At 30.7% G+C, this 23106-nt stretch overlaps 1 protein-coding gene across 16 annotated transcripts in view; it reads left to right on the top strand.

The window, feature by feature from the left end:
- The window catches only part of LOC100251264 (uncharacterized), a 196301-nt gene that overhangs the window by 8826 nt on the left and 164369 nt on the right, over positions 1–23106 (top strand). For 4 of the 16 annotated variants that reach the window (XM_059742379.1, XM_059742378.1, XM_059742377.1 and 1 more), the window contains exons 5-7: positions 353–2758; positions 11024–11111; positions 13513–13637. In XM_059742379.1, coding sequence (XP_059598362.1) covers positions 353–2758; positions 11024–11111; positions 13513–13598 — 2580 coding nt within the window. In that variant the 3' untranslated portion in view covers positions 13599–13637. Of the gene's footprint in view, positions 1–352; positions 2759–3405; positions 4061–4582; positions 5016–5759; positions 6193–11023; positions 13389–13512; positions 14009–14175; positions 14728–23106 lie in introns of those variants that run through there. The other 12 variants (XM_059742375.1, XM_059742374.1, XM_059742373.1 and 9 more) reach the window with 12 other exon arrangements.

Below are 23106 nucleotides of genomic sequence, written 5' to 3'. Positions count from 1 at the left end.
TTTAAAAAGAAAAGTTAAAAGTTTTTTCTTTGTATCAATGATGCAAGTTTTGTGATTTTGTATTTTTTTGATTAATTTTTTTCATTATTCATACTTTATTTATAGTTTGTTCATAAACCCATTTGAATTGTTTTTCTTGAAGGATATTAATATTATAATAGTTATTTGATTTTTTGGGAAATTGTTTAGAATGGTAATTACTTTTTCTTTCACTAATGAAAATTTTATAATGTAACAGAAGTGAACATGCGAGAGACTATTTCAGAATTGAATTGAATTATATTTAAGAAATATGTTTATGCCTATCATCACAACTTTCCAATTGATGCCTTATGTTGTGTTTTTGCTACAGGCTTCATTCCTTGAATCAAGAGCCTCCACTTTGAACAAAATTATTGATGCCTTAAGAGACGAGAATATCAACTTGATTGGAGTATGGGGCATGGGCGGTGTGGGCAAAACAACACTGTTGAAACAAGTGGCTCAACAAGCTAAGCAACACCATTTGTTCAATAGACAAGCCTATATTGATTTATCTTCCATTCCAGACTCGGAAAATCTTCGACAAAGAATTGCAAAAGCGTTGGGCTTCACACTTAGGAGGAAGGATGAATCCAGAAGAGCGGATGAATTGAAGCAGAAACTGAAGCAGAGACTGAAGGAAGGGAAGATCCTTATTATCTTAGATGATATTTGGACGGAAGTTGATTTGGAGGAAGTAGGAATTCCTTCTAAAGGCGATGAGACACAATGCAAAATAGTGTTGGCTTCGAGAGATGGAGACCTATTATGCAAATACATGGGCGCACAAATTTGTTTTCAGGTGGAACATTTACCACTAGAAGAAGCTTGGAGTCTTTTTAAGAAGACAACAGGTGATTCCGTGGAGGAGAATCTTGAACTGCAACCCATAGCCATTCAAGTAGTTGAAGAATGTGAGGGTCTGCCAATTGCAATTGTAACAATTGCAAAGGCATTAAAAGATGAGACTGTGGCTGTATGGAAGAATGCCTTGGAACAACTCAGGAGTTGTGCACTAACAAACATTAGAGCAGTGGATAAGGTTTACTCATGTCTGGAGTGGAGCTACACCCATTTGAAGGGTATTGACGTTAAGTCATTGTTCTTACTTTGTGGGATGCTGGACCATAGTGATATTTCATTGGATCTCTTGTTACGATATGGTATGGGTCTGGATTTGTTTGGCCACATCGACTCATTGGAGCAAGCAAGAAATAAACTACTTGCATTGGTGGAAATCCTTAGAGCCTCAGGCTTGTTACTTGACTGTCATGAAGATAGACACAATTGTAATGTAGAAAGAGCTTCAAGTTTGCTTTTCATGGACGCTAATAACAAGTTTGTGAGGATGCATAGTGTTGTTCGTGAAGTTGCCAGGGCAATTGCATCCAAGGATCCTCATCCATTTGTAGTTAGAGAAGATGTTGGATTTGAAGAATGGTCAGAGACTGATGACTCCAAAATGTGCACTTTCATCTCTTTGAATTGCAAAGTTGTGCGTGAGCTTCCTCAAGGGTTGGTATGTCCGGACCTTCAATCTTTTCTATTGCATAGCAAAAATCCTTCATTGAATATCCCGAACACATTTTTCGAAGGGATGAAAAAACTCAAAGTTTTGGATTTGTCCCATATGCATTTTACAACATTACCTTCATCACTTGATTTCCTTGCAAATCTCCGAACATTGTGTCTAGATGGGTGCGAGTTGGGAGACATTGCTCTAATTGGAAAACTAACGAAACTAGAAGTTCTTAGCTTGGTGGGTTCTACAATCCAACAATTGCCTAATGAAATGGTGCAATTGACCAATCTAAGGTTGTTGGACTTGAATGATTGCAAACAACTTGAAGTCATTCCACGAAATATCTTATCAAGTTTGTCTCGATTGGAATGTTTGAGTATGATATCTAGCTTTACTAAATGGGCGGTTCAAGGTGAAAGCAATGCTTGTTTATCTGAGCTAAATCATTTGTCTTATTTGACAACTTTATCTATAAAAATACCAGATGCTAAGTTGCTACCAAAAGACATTCTATTTGAGAACTTGACAAGGTATGTGATATCTATGGGTAATTGTTGGGGGTTGAGAACCAAAAGAGCATTGAAGCTCAAGAAAGTCAATAGAAGCTTATACTTGGGGGATGGAATTAGCAAGTTGTTGGAGAGAAGTGAAGAACTAGAGTTCTGGGAATTAAGTGGTACTAAATATGTTCTTTACCCATCAGATAGGGAGAGTTTTCGTGAACTGAAGCATCTTCGAGTTGGTGACAGTCCCAAGATTCAATATATCATTGATTCAAAGGATCAATGGTTTCTGCAACATGGTGCCTTTCCTCTATTGGAGTCATTGATTCTTCAGACTTTGAAAAATTTGGAAGAAGTATGGCATGGCCCAATTCCAATAGGGTCTGTTGGTAACTTAAAAACTCTAAATGTGGATTCATGTCCTAAATTGAAATTTCTCCTTTTGCTTTCCACAGCTAGAGGCCTTTCCCAACTTGAAGAAATGACAATAAAAGATTGCAATGCAATGCAACAAATAATCACATATGAAAGGGAGTCAGAAATAACAAAAGATGGACATGTTGGGACCAACTTGCAACTATTCCCAAAATTGCGATCTTTGAAACTCGAGAATCTACCGCAACTCATCAACTTCAGTTCTAAGTTAGAAACAACATCTTCCACATCTCTGAGTACAAATGCAAGGTCGGAAGGCTCATTTTTCAGTCATAAGGTATGTTAAAGCTTATTAGCCAATTTCATTGGTTTTATTTTATTTATTTATTTATTTTGCACCACTTTATGTCAATATAAGTCAAAAGAAAAACTAGAGTGGGCCCACATGCACTTTCCAAACTCCACCATGTTACAATTATTTAAACATTTCATTTTAAATAATATAAAAATAATGAATAATATATAAAATATGAAGGAGTTGAAAAACTAATAAGGTTAAAAGAAATTTTAATTTTAAACACATTAAATATTAATAGGAATGAGTATAAAAATAAGGAAAAACTGTCAATAATATTTTACTTTAAATAAGAAAAAAGTCAGGTTTATAGGAATAAATACAAAAAAATAAAAAATAAAAAATGAAGAGTGAAATCATCAAAATCTTTTAAAAGAAAAATGAAATTTAAAGAAGACATTCACAAGAATTTATTAATGGGAGAAAATAAAAGAGTGTATATGATTTAAAATAATAAATTATTGATATGAATAAAAATCATTTGTGGCATGAGAATCCTTCTTGTTTCATTTTTTTAAACATAATTAAAGTATACATGTGAATAATCCCAAGTTGATGAATTATATTTAAGGAATATATTTATATTTATTATAACTTTCTAATTGATGATTTCATGTATCATGTTATAGGTTTCATTCCCTAAGTTAGAGGAGTTAACACTCAAAAATCTACCCAAGTTGAAGGATATATGGCATCATCAACTTCCGTTTGAATCCTTCTCCAATCTACAGATCTTAAGGGTGTGCAAATGTCCATGTCTACTCAATCTTGTCCCAACTCATTTGATACACACCTTCCAAAATTTAAAAAAGATATATGTGCAATATTGTGAACTCCTAGAACATGTGATTGTTCTTCAAGAAATTGATGGAAATGTCGAGATCCTCCCAAAGTTAGAAACCTTGATGATGGAGAATCTACCTAGATCAAAGATGGGAATGATAGCATGAAATATTTTTCCTCTCTTGTGACACTCATGAATATTCAATACCTCAAAGAGTTGCATATCACTAATTGTAGAATGGAAGACCTGCGAAAGATGTAGTACTCTTTCGTGAAAAGGTTAGTTTTCTCCCGTACTTTTTATTTTTCTCTCTCATACTTTTTATTTCTCCCTATACTTTTTTTTGGAATTATTGACAAAAATATTCTATAAAAATAAAATAAAAAAGTATGAAGATTATATTAATGTTTAATAACAAATTATTAAATTAAAAAATTAATTTAATTTTAAATATATTTCATATAAGAGATTAATTATCATTCTTCCAAAATACAATCAAATCACCCTTATTTGAAAAAAAAATTATAGAATTTATATGTAATAGATTAAAAAAATTGTGAATATTCTATCTCTTTACTTTCATAATAATTAACTTCCTTTATTTTAATCTAATTTAACTAAATAATACACTTTTTTTACAATGAAAAAACCTTTGGTAATTTAAATTAGTATTTTACTTTAAATAAGAAAAAAGTCAGGTTTATAGGAATAAATACAAAAAAATAAAAAATAAAAAATGAAGAGTGAAATCATCAAAATCTTTTAAAAGAAAAATGAAATTTAAAGAAGACATTCACAAGAATTTATTAATGGGAGAAAATAAAAGAGTGTATATGATTTAAAATAATAAATTATTGATATGAATAAAAATCATTTGTGGCATGAGAATCCTTCTTGTTTCATTTTTTTAAACATAATTAAAGTATACATGTGAATAATCCCAAGTTGATGAATTATATTTAAGGAATATATTTATATTTATTATAACTTTCTAATTGATGATTTCATGTATCATGTTATAGGTTTCATTCCCTAAGTTAGAGGAGTTAACACTCAAAAATCTACCCAAGTTGAAGGATATATGGCATCATCAACTTCCGTTTGAATCCTTCTCCAATCTACAGATCTTAAGGGTGTGCAAATGTCCATGTCTACTCAATCTTGTCCCAACTCATTTGATACACACCTTCCAAAATTTAAAAAAGATATATGTGCAATATTGTGAACTCCTAGAACATGTGATTGTTCTTCAAGAAATTGATGGAAATGTCGAGATCCTCCCAAAGTTAGAAACCTTGATGATGGAGAATCTACCTAGATCAAAGATGGGAATGATAGCATGAAATATTTTTCCTCTCTTGTGACACTCATGAATATTCAATACCTCAAAGAGTTGCATATCACTAATTGTAGAATGGAAGACCTGCGAAAGATGTAGTACTCTTTCGTGAAAAGGTTAGTTTTCTCCCGTACTTTTTATTTTTCTCTCTCATACTTTTTATTTCTCCCTATACTTTTTTTTGGAATTATTGACAAAAATATTCTATAAAAATAAAATAAAAAAGTATGAAGATTATATTAATGTTTAATAACAAATTATTAAATTAAAAAATTAATTTAATTTTAAATATATTTCATATAAGAGATTAATTATCATTCTTCCAAAATACAATCAAATCACCCTTATTTGAAAAAAAAATTATAGAATTTATATGTAATAGATTAAAAAAATTGTGAATATTCTATCTCTTTACTTTCATAATAATTAACTTCCTTTATTTTAATCTAATTTAACTAAATAATACACTTTTTTTACAATGAAAAAACCTTTGGTAATTTAAATTAGTATTTTACTTTAAATAAGAAAAAAGTCAGGTTTATAGGAATAAATACAAAAAAATAAAAAATAAAAAATGAAGAGTGAAATCATCAAAATCTTTTAAAAGAAAAATGAAATTTAAAGAAGACATTCACAAGAATTTATTAATGGGAGAAAATAAAAGAGTGTATATGATTTAAAATAATAAATTATTGATATGAATAAAAATCATTTGTGGCATGAGAATCCTTCTTGTTTCATTTTTTTAAACATAATTAAAGTATACATGTGAATAATCCCAAGTTGATGAATTATATTTAAGGAATATATTTATATTTATTATAACTTTCTAATTGATGATTTCATGTATCATGTTATAGGTTTCATTCCCTAAGTTAGAGGAGTTAACACTCAAAAATCTACCCAAGTTGAAGGATATATGGCATCATCAACTTCCGTTTGAATCCTTCTCCAATCTACAGATCTTAAGGGTGTGCAAATGTCCATGTCTACTCAATCTTGTCCCAACTCATTTGATACACACCTTCCAAAATTTAAAAAAGATATATGTGCAATATTGTGAACTCCTAGAACATGTGATTGTTCTTCAAGAAATTGATGGAAATGTCGAGATCCTCCCAAAGTTAGAAACCTTGATGATGGAGAATCTACCTAGATCAAAGATGGGAATGATAGCATGAAATATTTTTCCTCTCTTGTGACACTCATGAATATTCAATACCTCAAAGAGTTGCATATCACTAATTGTAGAATGGAAGACCTGCGAAAGATGTAGTACTCTTTCGTGAAAAGGTTAGTTTTCTCCCGTACTTTTTATTTTTCTCTCTCATACTTTTTATTTCTCCCTATACTTTTTTTTGGAATTATTGACAAAAATATTCTATAAAAATAAAATAAAAAAGTATGAAGATTATATTAATGTTTAATAACAAATTATTAAATTAAAAAATTAATTTAATTTTAAATATATTTCATATAAGAGATTAATTATCATTCTTCCAAAATACAATCAAATCACCCTTATTTGAAAAAAAAATTATAGAATTTATATGTAATAGATTAAAAAAATTGTGAATATTCTATCTCTTTACTTTCATAATAATTAACTTCCTTTATTTTAATCTAATTTAACTAAATAATACACTTTTTTTACAATGAAAAAACCTTTGGTAATTTAAATTAGTATAGCATGCGAATGATAGAATATAAATTTATGATAAATATAACTTTCAAGATGAATACTAAAAAAAGAATAATATTTTGTATGATTACTATTAACATGTAATAATAAACTTCATTAATTAAAAAATTATTTTCAAATAATATAAAAAGTGAATAATAAATAAAATATAAAGGAAATGAAAAACAAGATTAAAGAAATTTTAATTTTAAAAAACATTAAATATTAATAGGATGGAGCTAGAAACCATCTTTTTATCTAGAAGCAAGAATATGGTTTGTTTTTTTTTTTTTTTCTTTCTTTGTAATATATTTTACAAACACTATTGCGAAGTTTTACCTTATTTATATTGAAATGGTATCATTTTCATTTTTTTGGGTTTACTAGATTTTCTTTTATTTATATTGAAATGGCATCATTCCTATTTGTTCTTATTATTTTCATTTTTTTAGGTACACTAGATTTACTTTATGTTTTGCCTTATTTAAGATGAAGTGCAGATGCAGTATTTGAAAGAGAAATTGTTAATGATGTTTCCTTCAATCATTTCCTTCATTCGAGAGAGTTTATTTCTTCAAACATATGCTAGATTTTCATATGCATTTTGTTATGTTCATTGTTATATCCCTAACAAAATGTTTTTGTTAAGTATGCGGTCTTGCACAATGATGAAAGTTTTAATTTATGAGTATTCAACTTCTTGTATTGCGTGTGTTGACATTTCATAAATTATGAAATACATATGATAAAGGAATCTTTGACATGATTTTAGTTAAATATATTCGAGAATGCCTCATGAATACAATCATTCAAGTTGAGATTTGTTGATTTATGAAATGAGTCTAATTGGATGGAATGTTCTTCTTAGATAATCGACCTTAGATAACATGATCCAAATGACTCTTTCACTTGTCTGCTCATTGTGCAACAATTGATCTACTTATGTTTGGTTGGTTATTAATTGTTAGGAAAATCAAGTTCACTTGCAACTTACTCAATTATGATCTCTAATTACGCAACCAAAGTGATAGCATTTTAAAGCAACCTCCAAGCCCTTCAAGAGTTATGAAAAGTTTACTTGAAAAATAAATAAATAAATAGGACTAACAACCTGTCAATTTGATCATCCAACAATTTAGGCTTTAGATGACACCATAATTATTATCAAGCTTTAGCATTGTAAATCATGTTCTCAAATTGAGGAATGATTTAGTACTACCATTATGTTAGAGGGACACCATATGATGTCCTAAGTGTAACCTAGAATTTGCATGCATTAAGTGAAAAATTCATGAATCTTCTTTCATGTTTGCTATTTTAAAACTCAAGTTCTAAACAACGTTATTATGAAACTTAAGTCATTCAACAAAAAAGAATGAAAACTTGACATCCCTAATCCTGGAATAACACGATAATTTGATACTTAAATACTTTAATCATCTAATGTTTCTTACAAAAATACATCTTTTTATCTCTTTCCATTATAAAATTAAATACAAATTTTATTAGTTATTGTTAAAGAAAGATTAAAAATAAGATTAAAACTAATAACAAAAACAAAATATTAAATTCCCACATGAAAATATAAAATAAAATATAAAAATTCACCACTCTATTAATTCATATCTTTTGTTTATCTTTTCCTTCTTCAACATCTTTTTCTCTATTTAGATTTTTTTAAAATTACAAACAAATTAAAATTTAGCAGGATTTTAATTTAAATCTTTAACTCAAATAATTTATATAACTCATTATCACTATTTCATAAAGTAAAACTTTTAAAACTAATTAACATTGAAAGAAAACTAATAAAAACATTAGTACTAAAAAAATTAAATTAAAACATAATAAAAGAGAGAAGCTAAGTGAAGAAAAGAAATTAAAATAATAGATTATGAGAAAAAAATGAAGATATTATAAAGAAGATGTGTACAAACAAATGTTATATTTAAGCTAGAAACTATAAAATAATCTTATTTTTTTAATTTTAATGTTTTGAATGTCAATGAGCTTGTATTAAGAACAAAGTTTTTACCACTAGCTATATTTCACATTTGTATATTTTTTTAATTTTCTTAAGCAATCAATTAGATATAGAAAGAGATGCTTTCGAATAAAGAAAAGAGGGAAATGTTTTTAAAAAATTGATAAATTGATAATGAAAAATAAATATTTTATTTTTATATTTTTAATTTTTTCATATTTTAAATCATTTTTTATTTTATTTACTCAATTTTATAATAAAAATATATTATAAAAATGAGATATTTTGTTAAGAAATTAGTAAAATCCTAAATGTCAAAAATCAATTTGGAAAATCATTTTTAGGCGTAAAAATTGCTCAAAATAGACTAAAAAAACAAGCCTTAACATATATAAGGATAGCCAACACCAAGTAATCCAAGGATTTTTTATGGTAAGAGTGGGACCCAAGAACCATCCAAAGCATACATGTGATACCCACACTCAAGATATTTTCATTCATTCAAATTGCATTTGTTAATGATCTTGTTACACTTAGCCCTATATTTTCTTTACCTCCATCTTTAGTCTCTCTTTTGTTCAATCCCTAAATGCAATCTTTTTCACTTATATCCCTTATTTTTCCTGATTATAAGAGGAGGGAAAAGTGTTTAACCAAAGGGTGGGTGGGCCAACTCTCATGTCCCAAACCCATCTCACAAGTTTGGGTTATTAGAAATAAAAGAATATGAATCCCGAAACCATAAAGTTCATGCAATGCAGATATCCACAATCAGCTCATGTTTCACACCTCATACCTAAAATTGACACACATTCACTAGCCTATGTTGTATGCCTATGCCCATGCCAATGCAACGTAAAGTGGGATTCCTTACAAAGAGAGATGGTTATCAATTTCACATTTCTATGAAGATCAAAATTAGAAAAAAAAAAGAAAAAAAAAAGAAGTTGAATAGGGTATTATTAAGCAATCTCAATGCTATCCCCATCCAAAATCACAAAAATTTAAGCTCAGAATAATATAGTGTCATACCCCATGACACATTTTCAACTAATGATACCACTTAAATAAGTCTAAATCGGCTGAGGTTGATTAGAAAGGCTAGTAACCAAGGTGCTACCACATAGCTATGGTTCGCTATCCTACATACTCTGAACACATTGGACCCTCATATTCATAGTTTTGTTCCCTATTTGATACACACCGTCCAAACTTTCATTCTCAATGTCAATGCATATTGAATCTTTCTCTACTTTAATTTATTTTATTCATTCCTTACCAGATCCAAGCTAAGAGAACTACCAAAAATAATATGAGACATGCAAAACCAGAGGAAGTTTTAGATATAACCAGGAAATAACACAAAAGATTTAAGATCATAACGCCATACATCCCATCATAAAGGACAACATCTTCCCTTTATTCTTTCAAGTTTTTGAGTCTCGTCTAAGGTTCTCTCATGCATGACAAAACAAATGTTTTCAACTACATATGTTTACCATGAGTGTCGGGAGAGCTAGTTTTTAAGCCTTGTAGCCCGATAACCCCTACACAGAGATAAACAAACACACAACTTTAGAGACAAATGAATAAGATAAAAACCCAAGATATGTAGAAGTCTAATAGAGAACCCATATGCATCTTTTGATGATCCCAAAGAACATTATAGACAAAATTTATCTTACAAGTGCATTTAAAGAACAAATAATAGTGCAATCATTCCGTTTTATCTCCATAATAATTTGGAAAAGAAATTCTCGGTCTACTACTGTGGGGAGGAAAAAAAGAGAATAAAAAAACTAAATATTGGAAAGCACTCATACTTGAAATAATTATAGTATCTCAAAATTTTTAAATGCAAACAAAAATTGCATAAGAAACAAAGTGATTTATCTTATTTCATTTCAAATTACATGAAACAAAACCCAAATGCATGATTTGAATTATATCATATTACAAGTTAAGCCTAATTAATTCAATATTAATTTTACACAAAATAATTATATATAAAAGGTCTTAAGCATGGATTGCCACCTCATCTTCTGGACCTTCCTCTCAGTGGAGCCATCAAATGAGAGCTTGAGAGTCTCTTCTTAGACAAGGTCTAGAGATTGAGCATTATCTTTGCGCTTTTTATTTGTTATTGTGATTTCAAAGCATTTAAGGGACTGAGAAGAATGTGTTGTAATGAAGGATATTGCGAATTTGGGGCTGTGTATCTTTGTTAATGATATCAGGTCTATAGTTGGTGGTTTTGTCTTCCCTAGGAATAGTGCTTCAACCTATACGGTATACTTAAATCTAAAATTTGGTTTTCATACTTTATCTATCTCGGATTGTGGCATGCCTACATATTCTGCTGTCGAAAAAGATGATAGGCTGAATCAATTTTGATGGATTGTCCAACTCTTTCAATGTTTCTGCTCATATAATAATTGAAAATCATGGTATCTTGGCAGGTGGAATTTAGATCGGTTATGTTTTGGTTGTTTGCCAGGGAGATTATCACTGCAAGACTTAAAGAATCTGACGCCAATGGCCTAAGAAGTATGTATTAAGAGGCCTCTTATTTGTATTATGAATGAATCAAAATATATTTGCATCTGTTATTATATTGTTCTTATGTTAATTTTGGGGAATAGAATTATCTATTTCATCACACATGCTTAAAATGTATGTATTTATGCTCATAATTTGACTTGTTAGGTATTGGAAATTCTTATTTCCTCTTTGGTGGGTTTGAAGTTAAACATGAACTTATGGTTGCTTTATGGGATGATAAATTATTAAAACTGGTGCTTAAGCAACACATGACTTCAATGAGACAGCTCCTCGGTTATGATGAATTGAGAATTAAATGGGTTGATTTGGGAGTAATGCATTCATCTTATAAATTATGATGACAATGCATTTAAATGAAAAGAAAACGTTATAGGATAATGTAAAGATCAGTATTTAAATGATTTTAATCATTAATACTTGATCCAAGTGAGTTTATCAAGTGTGGTTTCTGCTGAGTTGCCCAATGCTCTCTTTAGACCTGTTCCTGCATATGATGTTATCTGTCCATATGATGGAAAAATAAAATAAAATAAAACAACCCCTTCTGCACTTCTAGTGAATATTTCATTATTCACAGTTATGGTGAGTAGCTCTCTTGTATCCATTTTTCTTCTGTTGATGCTTTCTCCTTTAGTAATTTGGTCATTTGGTGAGCTTTTGTTCCTAAAAATATGTGGATTCTCACATAACATGGCCTTTTTTTTTTTTTTTTTTGCATGTGTGTATATACATACTTGTAATGAAACAACTACTAATTGAATTGTTCTAATAATGAAAGTAGCTACATGTCCCATGAATATGCTTTGGAAGTCTCTTTTTATGACTTTGTTGTGAGTATTACCTTAACACTTGCCTGTTTTTGTCTGAATCCAGGGTCTTTTTTGTTAGTCACATTGTATATTGCCTCTCCTTTTTATCTCCTGTAGCTAAAGAAGTCCAATTTGACAAGGTTGTGCAGCACAAAGAGCATGCTAACTGTGAATGAAAGCTTTCTAGGGCCGGTCATTCGGATTCATAGAGGTGATAAGGTGTATGTGAATGTGCAGAATGAAGGGTGATTATGGTGTCACTATTCATTGGTATTGATAGTTCTCTAGCTACCCTTCATTGATGAAGGAACTAACCATTTATTTATACAAGTAAAGTTGAAGAATAAATACTAAGAAAGAGGAAACTATTAGGCATGGAGTGAAGCAAACAAGGAATCCATGATCAGAAGGTCCTTGTTTGTTTTTAATATATTTTAATTATTTTTACTTTTTTTGTTATTTGATGAGAATTGTTTTAAAAAATAATTATACGATAAAGAATGATTAAAATAAAATATTATCCATAAAATTTACTTCTAAAACATATTTGAAAACACAAAAGAAATTGAGAAAATTCCACCCCCAAAAAGAAGGAAAAAAAAAAAAACAAAAGGGCTCAACAAGAGAAGCTTAACCATCACCCTTGACCTCAAGTAATGAAATATGGAAAAGACAAACTGCCCTACCCTTAAAGAATCCTACACGAGAACAAGAAATTTTGGAGGAAAAAAAAATGCTGAACTTTGACCTCTTCATCCCTTCCAAATTGTTACCCTCCACGTCCATTTTCTTTTAGCATGACAAAGTCTTGATACCAAATATGACATCCCCCATGAAATACTATGCAATTAAGCTTGTTTCAAAGGTTTTTAAAAGGAAGATTGCCATCAGAGATTGGAAACGTTTTCATCACTTTGGAGAAGGTGTGTTCTTGCATGGACTATTGGTAACCAATCTATAGAATTCTGAAATTCATTTTAAAGAAGAAATACGCAATTACTTGGGGGTTTCTGCATGATCCCTTTCTATTTACTCTATTCAGAGTTATATGGAAACATAAATGAGAAAACATTGGACGGGCCTAAGCAGTTTAGCTCATTTGCAAAATGCACTACTATTGAAGAGAAACTGTTGGCTCTAAAGCCAAAGAATCTGGATTTTGTTCAAGCTGCTGGACTTCCTCGTACAATTGAGACAACCTATGATGGTCTCGGAAGGACTGGATTTTCTGTTGGTAAATCAATTCTTGTTTTGGGTGGTGTTGGTGGAGTTGGAAGCCTTGTCATCTAGGCATTTGAATTTCAGTTCCTAATTATTTATTTTCCATTTTAAATGTTATCTATTCATGGCCTACAGTGGAAAAAAAATCTTTTGTACCTAAAATATGAACCTCCTGTTGCAGTTGGTTGGGGTTCCTCCATTTATTAGTTGTTAAAAATCGAGATAGGGGCTCTCAGTAGATCGAACAGAACAAAATTTGTGCTACTGTTGCCCCCTAAATAATTAGGATAAGGCAAATGAATACGATATAGAAACAATAATTCCATTTTTCCTCATTTTTTTATGGCTTGAGCCAGCATGCAAAACAAGTTTGGTGCCTCAAGAGTCGTGCTGCTACTTCAAGCACAGGAAAACTGGAGCTAATGAAGAGCTTGGGAACTGATTTGGCGATTGACTACACTAAGGAGAAGTTTGAAGATTTAGCAGAGAAATTCAATGTAGTTTACTATGCATTTGATAAATTCTTGTATTTATTGCTCATTTTGAAGAGTCACTTATTGCGCTATTGTCCTTTATTTGAAATGCCCTTTATCCCACTTTAGCTCATTGAAATTTAATTCCTCTACTCCATATCTGTTTGGGTCTTGTTTGATAGAGTGAATTGATGGTGGATGAACACAACTTTTTCATTCCTACATTAATAAGGCAGTGTGATAAAGCAGTGAAGGCAGTGAAAGGAGGCAGTGTGGTGGCCTTAATTGGTGCTGTCACACCTTCTGGTACCACTTGAATCAGCAAAACTATGAGTCTCAATTCTCATTGTCTTCATATCCTCTGTTTTTCTAGAGAAGGGTGAGAATTCAGACTTGGGGATTAACTCTTTCTGTTTTTTTTTTTTTTTTCGTTGACTTGCTTCTTGTAATTGAAGAGAAAATGAATACGACTTTGCATGTGACCAAAATGTTATGGTGCTTCAAGTTTATCTTAAACTAACAATTGATTCACTTTAATCACTCTAGGTGTGGAAAAAGCCAAATGATGACCATGAGCATGGAGATGCATATCAGGTAATTATTACTTGTGTTGTTTGAATCCATGTTTCTATTTAACTCTCGTCAGCTTGATTTTATTTTTGGCTGATACAGGCAGCAAAAGTGGAATTTTTCAGAGTATTTTCCTTGGTGAGAGAGGAATTATTTTTATAATTATTTGTCGAATTTTTGAACATATGAAGTTGATAGCATCTCAACTTTTCCCGACAAAGCCTGAAGCTGGGAAGCTAATTGCTGCCACCATCACATTTTTTATAGCATCTACCAAGTATTATGCTCATAAGTCTTTTTTGTACTGGTGCCTACGCTCTGCCTCTCATGTTTCTTTTCAATAATAAAACAAACCTGCTTATGAATGGTGTTGGCTTAGTGACGAATGTCAAAATCTGGAACTCCTATCATTCATTATATTATGCTTCCTGACTCCGCAAAGAACGGGTCCTATATTTGAATCTATCTCATTCTATTTTGAGATAAGATTGAAGATCAATACCATGTCATTTACATAAGTTTTTTTTATCTCCTTCATAACTATATTTATACTTTTGCTAAAAGTTACAAAGCCCAAAGTCTTCAATATCCATGCCAACACCATTGTCACTTGCTCAACCACATGAAGGTTACTGATCAAGTCTGAAAAGGGACTGCATCATTTTCTCTTTCAATCATCCATTTTTTCTTGATTAATTGATTTAGCTCATGTCTGGAATTTTTTTGTCTTTGCATGTTTTTAGGTAATATCTTGAGAATCAGTAGCGAAAAAAGTTTGGTTGGTTATGCCTAGTCCTTAAAAATGTTATACAGCCTACATACATTCTTTGTTAGAATTTGAAAAAGGATCAATATTTCTTTGTTGCTAATGGACAAGGCAGCTCTCCTCGGAAGCATATCAATCATGTCAAGGATCTAATATATGTTTAACAACTGTTTGCGAGTTCTAATTTTTGTGAAACGGGTTGGTATGTGTTTTAAATTTATTTATTTTATTTTACCTTAGTGGTATGTTTCATTTGCCCTATCCTCTAAGAAATGGTTAATGAGGTGCTAGTCCTTAGTCTCTCCACGTAAGTAGTGGTAGTGGTAGTGGGGTGTTATTTTCTAATGAGTAGCAGGTTGTTTCCTTATTTCTAGCTAAGAGTCATTTGTAACTTTGCCTATACAGGCTTTATGTGTATAAGAAAGGTTTCCTACATTCCACCCTACTATTTTTAACACTTTTGCAAAATAACCAAATAACTAGGAAAATGCTAAGTCCAAATTTGGATAATTGAATATTTATAATGAAATCTAGGTCATTGAACCAAGGTACAAACAAGTTGGACCAAGGTACAAGGGTAAGGTGTCAAAATGTGGTATGGAAATCTCATTGCTCTAATTTTCAAGGTATTTCATCACTATTTGCCCGATTTATTGTGGCTATTTCACTGCCACGTCAGCATTTATGTTCTTCAAAATTTTAAGGCCCCTGGAGTCTATGCCGTCCATACCCAACCCATGGTTTGCTTGTGATGATGGCTTGGGGCATTGTCTATTAAATGCACCATACTTTTTTCTTAAAATTTTGATGTAGGACTGCTCCTCTTAAGCCCATAAAAAATTCATTGAAGCTCACCCACAAGGCTATAGGTCAAACCTTAGCGCTCAAGCATGGGATGAGATTCCACTAAAAGAAAGGCCTTTTTTTTTGTTAGATTTGCACATTTAATTGTATATATAATATTATTAATTACAAATAAGTTAATTTTATTTATTTTTTACATAATAATTAAATATATGATAGATATGAATTTATAACGTAAGTGATAAGGCACTACTTCATGCTGATAGTAAATTTTTTAATGATTTATCAATTAATATGGAGTTAAGAACTCTTTCTAACTGAATTTTTGGTAATTAATATTTACAGAATAAATTTCTTCTTTTGAAATTTTGGTTTTAATATTTCTATTTAAATCTACTGGGAAATTTGTTTTGTAAATATTTCTTAAGCAGTCTTGAGTACACTTTGGAAGTTTTCTCACTACAAAATGTTTGAGAATTGCATCAGTCCAGTTGATATTTTGTAAGGAAAATCCATAAAGTTTCAAAATTGAGAGAAGTATAAAAAAAATTCAAAAATACCTCTGAACAATGACAATTGTTTTTTCTTTTTTCTTTTTATTCACAAAATAGATTTTCTTATAGAATAGGAAATTCATTTACAATTTTACCTTTTATTATTAAGCCTCTTCAGCCAATAATAAACCTGTGACACAAATTTTACTAACCAAAGTTTCTAAAAATTCACCATAAAGGGGTCCTTTTTATTAGACATTACCTATTTGTATTAGCCCTTAACTGCATTTGGAAAGGAAAATGAATTGTTAAAATTTGAATTTTGTTGTTAATCAGTCCTTGGTCTCCAATAGTTTAGTTGTTTGTGATTTTATTGTCTTCAAGAGATCAGTTGGAGGGGGTTGAAATTGAACCACTCTACTTTAGATGCAATATATAAAGAAGTTTGTAACTGCTGGTAGATTGATAAATACTTCTTGTTTTGACTTGGAAGTGGCATATTTCTTTTATTAGTAGATTTATAGAGGTTTTGATCCGAGGTTAATGTAAACGACAAGATTTAATAATATATCCGAGGTGTGCAATACTTGCATCATTCTACAAAAGAACGAAAATCACAAAACTCAAGTGATATTTATCACCATTTGGAGACGTTATGCATTTAGGTGACAAGCAACTGCTTGCATTTGCATGAGAATGACAGGGACTAGTTTATTTCTCTATGAAATGTCACAGGCATATATACAAAATCAAACATAAATTCAAATACATGCACATATACATACACCAAACAACAGAAATCAAATCAATCCAAAGAATATAAAATATATACGAAAGAAACAAAGGATGAAAGTACATACCTTATTAGTATATAAGCAAGCACTCCCTCAAAAGAAATTGTTAGTTTAACAAGGTAATAAATCTAAGAGTTATATCATATATACAAGGCATCATGGTAAACAAAGAATGAATTAGAAGAAAAGATACAAATTCTAAGTGATGAGGCATGCATAAAAGATTATGACTAAATTATGATATACATTCAGCAAACAGCAAAACAGGATAGCATATAAAAGTCTTCTAAATAAATCTAAAACAAATACTAAACATGCTCATTTCATCATGATAAAAATTAGGTATGGCCTTTAATAAGTCTACATCAATGTCCGAAAGGCCAAATCAATTATTCCCATCAATCAATACACAATGAATTCAGCTAAAATCTAGAAGTAGAATTTTTACATAAAAAATAAAAATAAAAATTTGAGCAATAACTCCAAGGAGTATAGTTTCTAGCCCAATTGGACAAATTCACAAATCATATGTCAAATAGTACCAGCACTCAAAACAATCAAATTGGTTCAAAACAGGGTCAGTGCACAGGGCATGCAAAAATGAATTTTTTTAACCCACCTAGGTTTCCCAAAATTCATACACAATATTGATAATGTCTATTTCAAAGGAAAAATGCATAATCACGAATCTAACGTTTTTAAAATCAATTTACCATTCAGAATGCCCAAAACAGAGCTTGTGTACAAAGTACCTAAAGACAAAATTATATCTTCTATTAGGAAAATCCAAATTAAGTAATGCAAGTGTCTAAAATTAAATTCAGAGAGTTTAATATTAGGAAAAAAAATATAATCATGAATTAAACATGTCATCTTCTAATTTAAATTCATAGATCAATCTCGAAAGTACGGAATAAGGCACTAAAATAAGCTATTACTTGAAAACTAAGATTTCAAAACTCGAAAATGAACATGTAGGGAGTTACCACTTCCCAATTTAACTTGAATGAAATCTTCCATGATTAAAGAACTCCATAAGAAGCCATGTTCAAATTTCATTCCCATGAAAGGTCACAAATTCATTTTGAAAACAAATTTGAAATGCACACCAATTCAAAAAAAAAGGTAGCATTGATGTTTTTGAAAACTCATTTTGAACCTATGGAAGTAAGAGGATATTAGAAATGAGAATGATCATTTTTGAAATTCTTGAAAACAATTTTTACAAACACACGACCAAAAAAGGGAATCAAAATAAATAAAGAACACCTGTTCAAGCTAAATATGTGCATTAGTGTGTGTGAAATGTGAAGATCAACATGCAGCTATACCTACCTTTGTTAGTAACCTAAACATGCATCAAAGATCAATTTAAAGACCTAAGCATGTTACTAAATCACCAAGGAATCAATGACAACAAAAAGTTCACAATTATTACCAAACTTATTCACAAGTGGGTTACTTCACAAGAAAATCAGCAAGTGATAGTAGAAGACTCTACAAAATGAATTTGAAAAAAATATCCAAAAGTCGAATTTTATCATGAAATTTTTCAGAGAATATCTCCTATATGTCTAGTTTATCATCCAAGTGGTCAAATTAATTAATTAAATCCCATTTAGTGCCAGATTTCATAAGAAGCATAATAGGTCCAGAACAGAGTAATTTTCCATAGCATGTGAGAATTATTTTTTTAATTAACTTAGATGTCCTAAAATCCTACAAAAATTCATGCAACTCATCAATATTATGTAAGAATTATTTCCATAACATATTTGAAATTAAATTAACATCTCGTAGCTCTAGAAGAGTACCTGTGCAGTAAGTGCAAGAAGAAGAAAAAATCATATCTCTCATTTCAATAATTATTTCTTAACATTTTATATGTCAAAAATTGAATTTAAGGAGTCTAGATTAAGTGAAAGATGTCGAAAGAAATTAAAGAGGTCATTTAATAATTTTATTTTAAGAAACGAGATTGAGTGTCAAAAACAGAGTGAAAACTAAACCTTCTAAAAGATTGATTTCTATCTTCAAATTGAAAAAAAAAAATCACTCAAACAAAATTCTAAAATCAAATTCAAGAAGCCTAAAATATCATAGAATAATTAGAAAAAATTTAAAGAGTTTTTGAATGGTCGGATTCCAATTTACAAGTTCAAAGCTGAAGTGAACTATCAACAGTGGTAATAAAGAAACAACTTTTAGAAAATTTCATATGTAGGGATTCTCTAAATTGATCCTAAAGATAATTTTAATCATGTATCAAACAATATTTAACACCAATCATTCACACACTAATCATCAAAAAATTTCAATCAAACTTTAATATATGATCATTAATGATTCTCTAAAACTAAAAAAATGCATATATCAAAAGATCAATAAGTTAATAGTCATCAACACTCCAAAAATTCCTCAAACTTCATCAACATGTAAACATAAATGAATTTCAAGCATTCAACCTCAAATTACTTTCACCAAATTCTCAAGATTCAACATCAAGGGATCATAAAAAAATCCAATACTTCGTGTGGCCTATACATCCACACCAAATTTAGTCTAATACATCCAAAATCATGAAAATGAGAAGTATGAGAAGAAGATATAGAAAATAAAATCAAGTTAGGAAATTAAATAATCTTACCTCAAGGTGTTTCCAAATCCAAGTTTTATCTTGACGTTTTTCAAGTTGATAATGGTCTCTCAAGTTTTCCATGGCTGTCCTTGTTTCTCTCCAAGTTCTCTCAAAGTTCTCCCCAAATTCTCTTTCTCTAGAGAACCACTTCTTTTCTTCCTTTTTTCCTATCTTCCCCCTCTCTTGCTTGCCAAGCCACCACTAACCTACACCACTTCATCCACCTTTTAGAGAATTCCTAACTTACTCTCCAACCTTTCCCTATCCTACACTACTTCACCCACCTTCTAGAGAATTCCTAACTTACTCTTCAACCTCCTCCTATCCTTCACTACTTCACCCACCTTCTAGAGAATTCCTAACTTACCCTCCAACATCTCCCTATCCTATACCATCCTATTAACCTAGAGGCAACTCTCCCTAACCTTCACTCAACCAACTAACCTAATTCTAACTAAAACTCTCTAATTAAACTAACACCTAATCTCATTCTAAACCAAACCCACTAGACTCATCTAAGTTCTTAACCAAAGCTCCCTAACTTATTCTAAGACTCATTAGGCTAAGCCAACCTCACTAAACTATTCTTACTTACTTTCTAAACTAAACCAAACTCAAAGAACTAATTTAAACTACTTTTAAACTAAACTAAACTAAACTAAACTCAAAAAGTTCTTCTAAATTACTTCTAAACTAAATTAAACTCAAACTAAACTAAACTCAAAGAACATTTCTAAACTATTTCTCAACTAAACCTAGGGTCACTAAAATCATGATCGAGATCCACCTAATCCCTCCAAGATATATATCTCCAAAAGAATCCAAAACTAGTGATCAAAATAGTTACAATGGACCACCGATGAAAGCTCAAAAACAACTCAAAAAAGGACCATAAGTGCACAATAGGGCAATAGAGGATGTAGGAAGGCAATCCTAGATGGAATGTGCCTAGAAGACAAAATAGAGGGTCTACAATGAGAAATTCGGAAATTTATTGAAAACCAAAGAAAATAAAAGAAATGCATGCTTGAAGGAAATATTGGCAGCAAACCAATTTGGAAAATGAAATTTTAATGCCTAAAAATTCTAAAGGATGAATAAAAAAGGATTTAAAATCATTTGAAAACCGGATTTTCAAAAATCAATGTTTTAAAAGCAATTTTTTTAAAATGCATGCATGAAGCATTAAGGGATGAGACATAGAGGCTTTAAAAAAATGGCACATCAAAGGTAGCCATGCATGGAATCATTTGCACTGGTTGTCAAATATGGGGTGCCAATAACTGGAGGTACTGAAGTGATTGCTCTGCTGGTGCGGATGGTTCACCAAGTGGAGTGTGAAGTATTGAAGCGAACGGGAAGGCAAGACATGTATTCAGCAGGATACTGTCATGGTTCTAATCAACAATAATTGCATAGAACCTGTATTTGTGGACGGACCAGGAGAATCTTGGCTTATAGGTGATGCACCACGTTGGATCCAAGAAGTTTGAGAAACGTAAGCAATGGAACCCAATACATCAGCAGTTCCTGAGATTTTTGGTATCTCTCCAAGTACAGCATATAAGAGTGATGATTTCCCTGCTCCAACTGGCCCACAAACTGGAATCTTCTGCATTTCCTCCATGGACGCACAATTTTTCTTTTGAACAAAACTTAATGTCTCTTAGATACTCAGCTAATGTATTTCTCTTTCTCAACTACTTCCCATTCTCATACCACTGCTTCCCAATTTCACCACTACCATGAATGTGTGCTATTGCCAATATAAAACCCCGATCTAATGAGACAGCCTTGAAGCTTTAAAACTTGGATTTATGCGAATCTCATGTGAACCATAGCCATAAAGAAGTAATGGATCAGGTCCATCAAGTTTCCCAAGATCCTTTCAGTAAACAATTGATAGGGGAATTTGAGTGCCATCTGAAGCCTTCGCCCATGCTTTACCTCTAACTGCTGTCATTCCCGTGCCAAGCAATGTTCTTACAACATCCAGAATTGCCTGGTTCTTAACAAGCTCCTCCATGGTAGGTTTCTGTAGAAGATTCTTGACTAAACTAACATAAGAAGCTTTGTTCAGAATCCCAATTTTAGATGCCACAATTACACCATGGTTAGAAGCAGTATCAAGAGTGAAAGGAACAGTGATGATGCAAGATGTGTCCTCTGGAGAACATAGTAGAAGCGTCAAAACATGGAAGAACATCCCCAGTCATAATGAATATCCCACCAGTGGCGAGAAAGAAACCTCGCTGTTGGACCTTTCATGAGGCATCAAAGATTCGGGACTGCCAATGTCCATATTTTTCATCAACGGACCAAATAGGATTTGGGTCACCAAACTCTAACAAGAATAAATGTCCATTTTATAACCTCCTATGATTTGAGGCTATATACAAAATGGTTTTTATAGAAAAATTATAGCCCAAAGTCATATAAGTACAAAAAATAATATTGAATATATTTAGAATCTATTTCATAACCAGAATTTATGAAAACAAGAAAATAAATACTCTAACCAAAAGCTATGCTAAGGTTATTTATCATAGCTACAAGTTACGTAATTATTTTTATTATTTAATAGAAATTTAGTGTAATTTTTATCCTTGGTTTTTTTCTATATATAGTTCTTATTAAACTATATATATGGAATCATATCAAGATGAGAAATTCACTTACCTTACAATTATGAGAAACTATATATATAAATATGATAAATGTTCATAATTTGAAGTTATTATATCTTATATATTCTTAATTTGCTATGATTCAAATTTGATTTGATTGTAGCTGTTGTATTCTTTTTGCTAGCTAAGTAGATGGAAATCTTTGAAATGGTACATTCCATCTTATGGAAAAATAAATAAATAAATTACTCTTTTAATACATGCATGTCATATATATTAGTTGTGTACATATAATATTAAGTGTTTGATAGATTTATTCCAAGATATTTACCTCATCAATTGTACGATGTATATAATAATTGATGTTAATATATATCTAGTAAACTTGATTGTAGACTCTAAAAGAGATAAAATTATGTCACTAATGGGATACAATTTCATGTGAATGACACGTTATAGTCGATCATATCTAAAAGAATTTGATATGACCAACATGGTCCCTAAGGTTACACGTCATATAGATATATATTATAAAATCAGAAGTTTTTATCTAGTGACTAATTTATCTATATTCCTAAAAAAAATAGTATGACATGTTGTACAAATTATTATTTTGATAAAATAATTTTTTTCATTGTTAGAGGGAGGAAGTTGATTATAGATCTAGAAGAATGACATGAAATTTCTTAGATTTTTTTTATGAAAGTAATATTATAAATTGATGTCCCTAGAGGACAATTAACTAACAAAATTGTAGATACATGCTTGAAGTATAGTAAAATAA

The sequence above is a fragment of the Vitis vinifera genome, chromosome 14 (genome assembly GCF_030704535.1).
Source record: "Vitis vinifera cultivar Pinot Noir 40024 chromosome 14, ASM3070453v1".
NCBI classification, from domain to species: domain Eukaryota; kingdom Viridiplantae; phylum Streptophyta; class Magnoliopsida; order Vitales; family Vitaceae; genus Vitis; species Vitis vinifera.
This window is presented reverse-complemented; position numbering and strand designations above follow the sequence as displayed.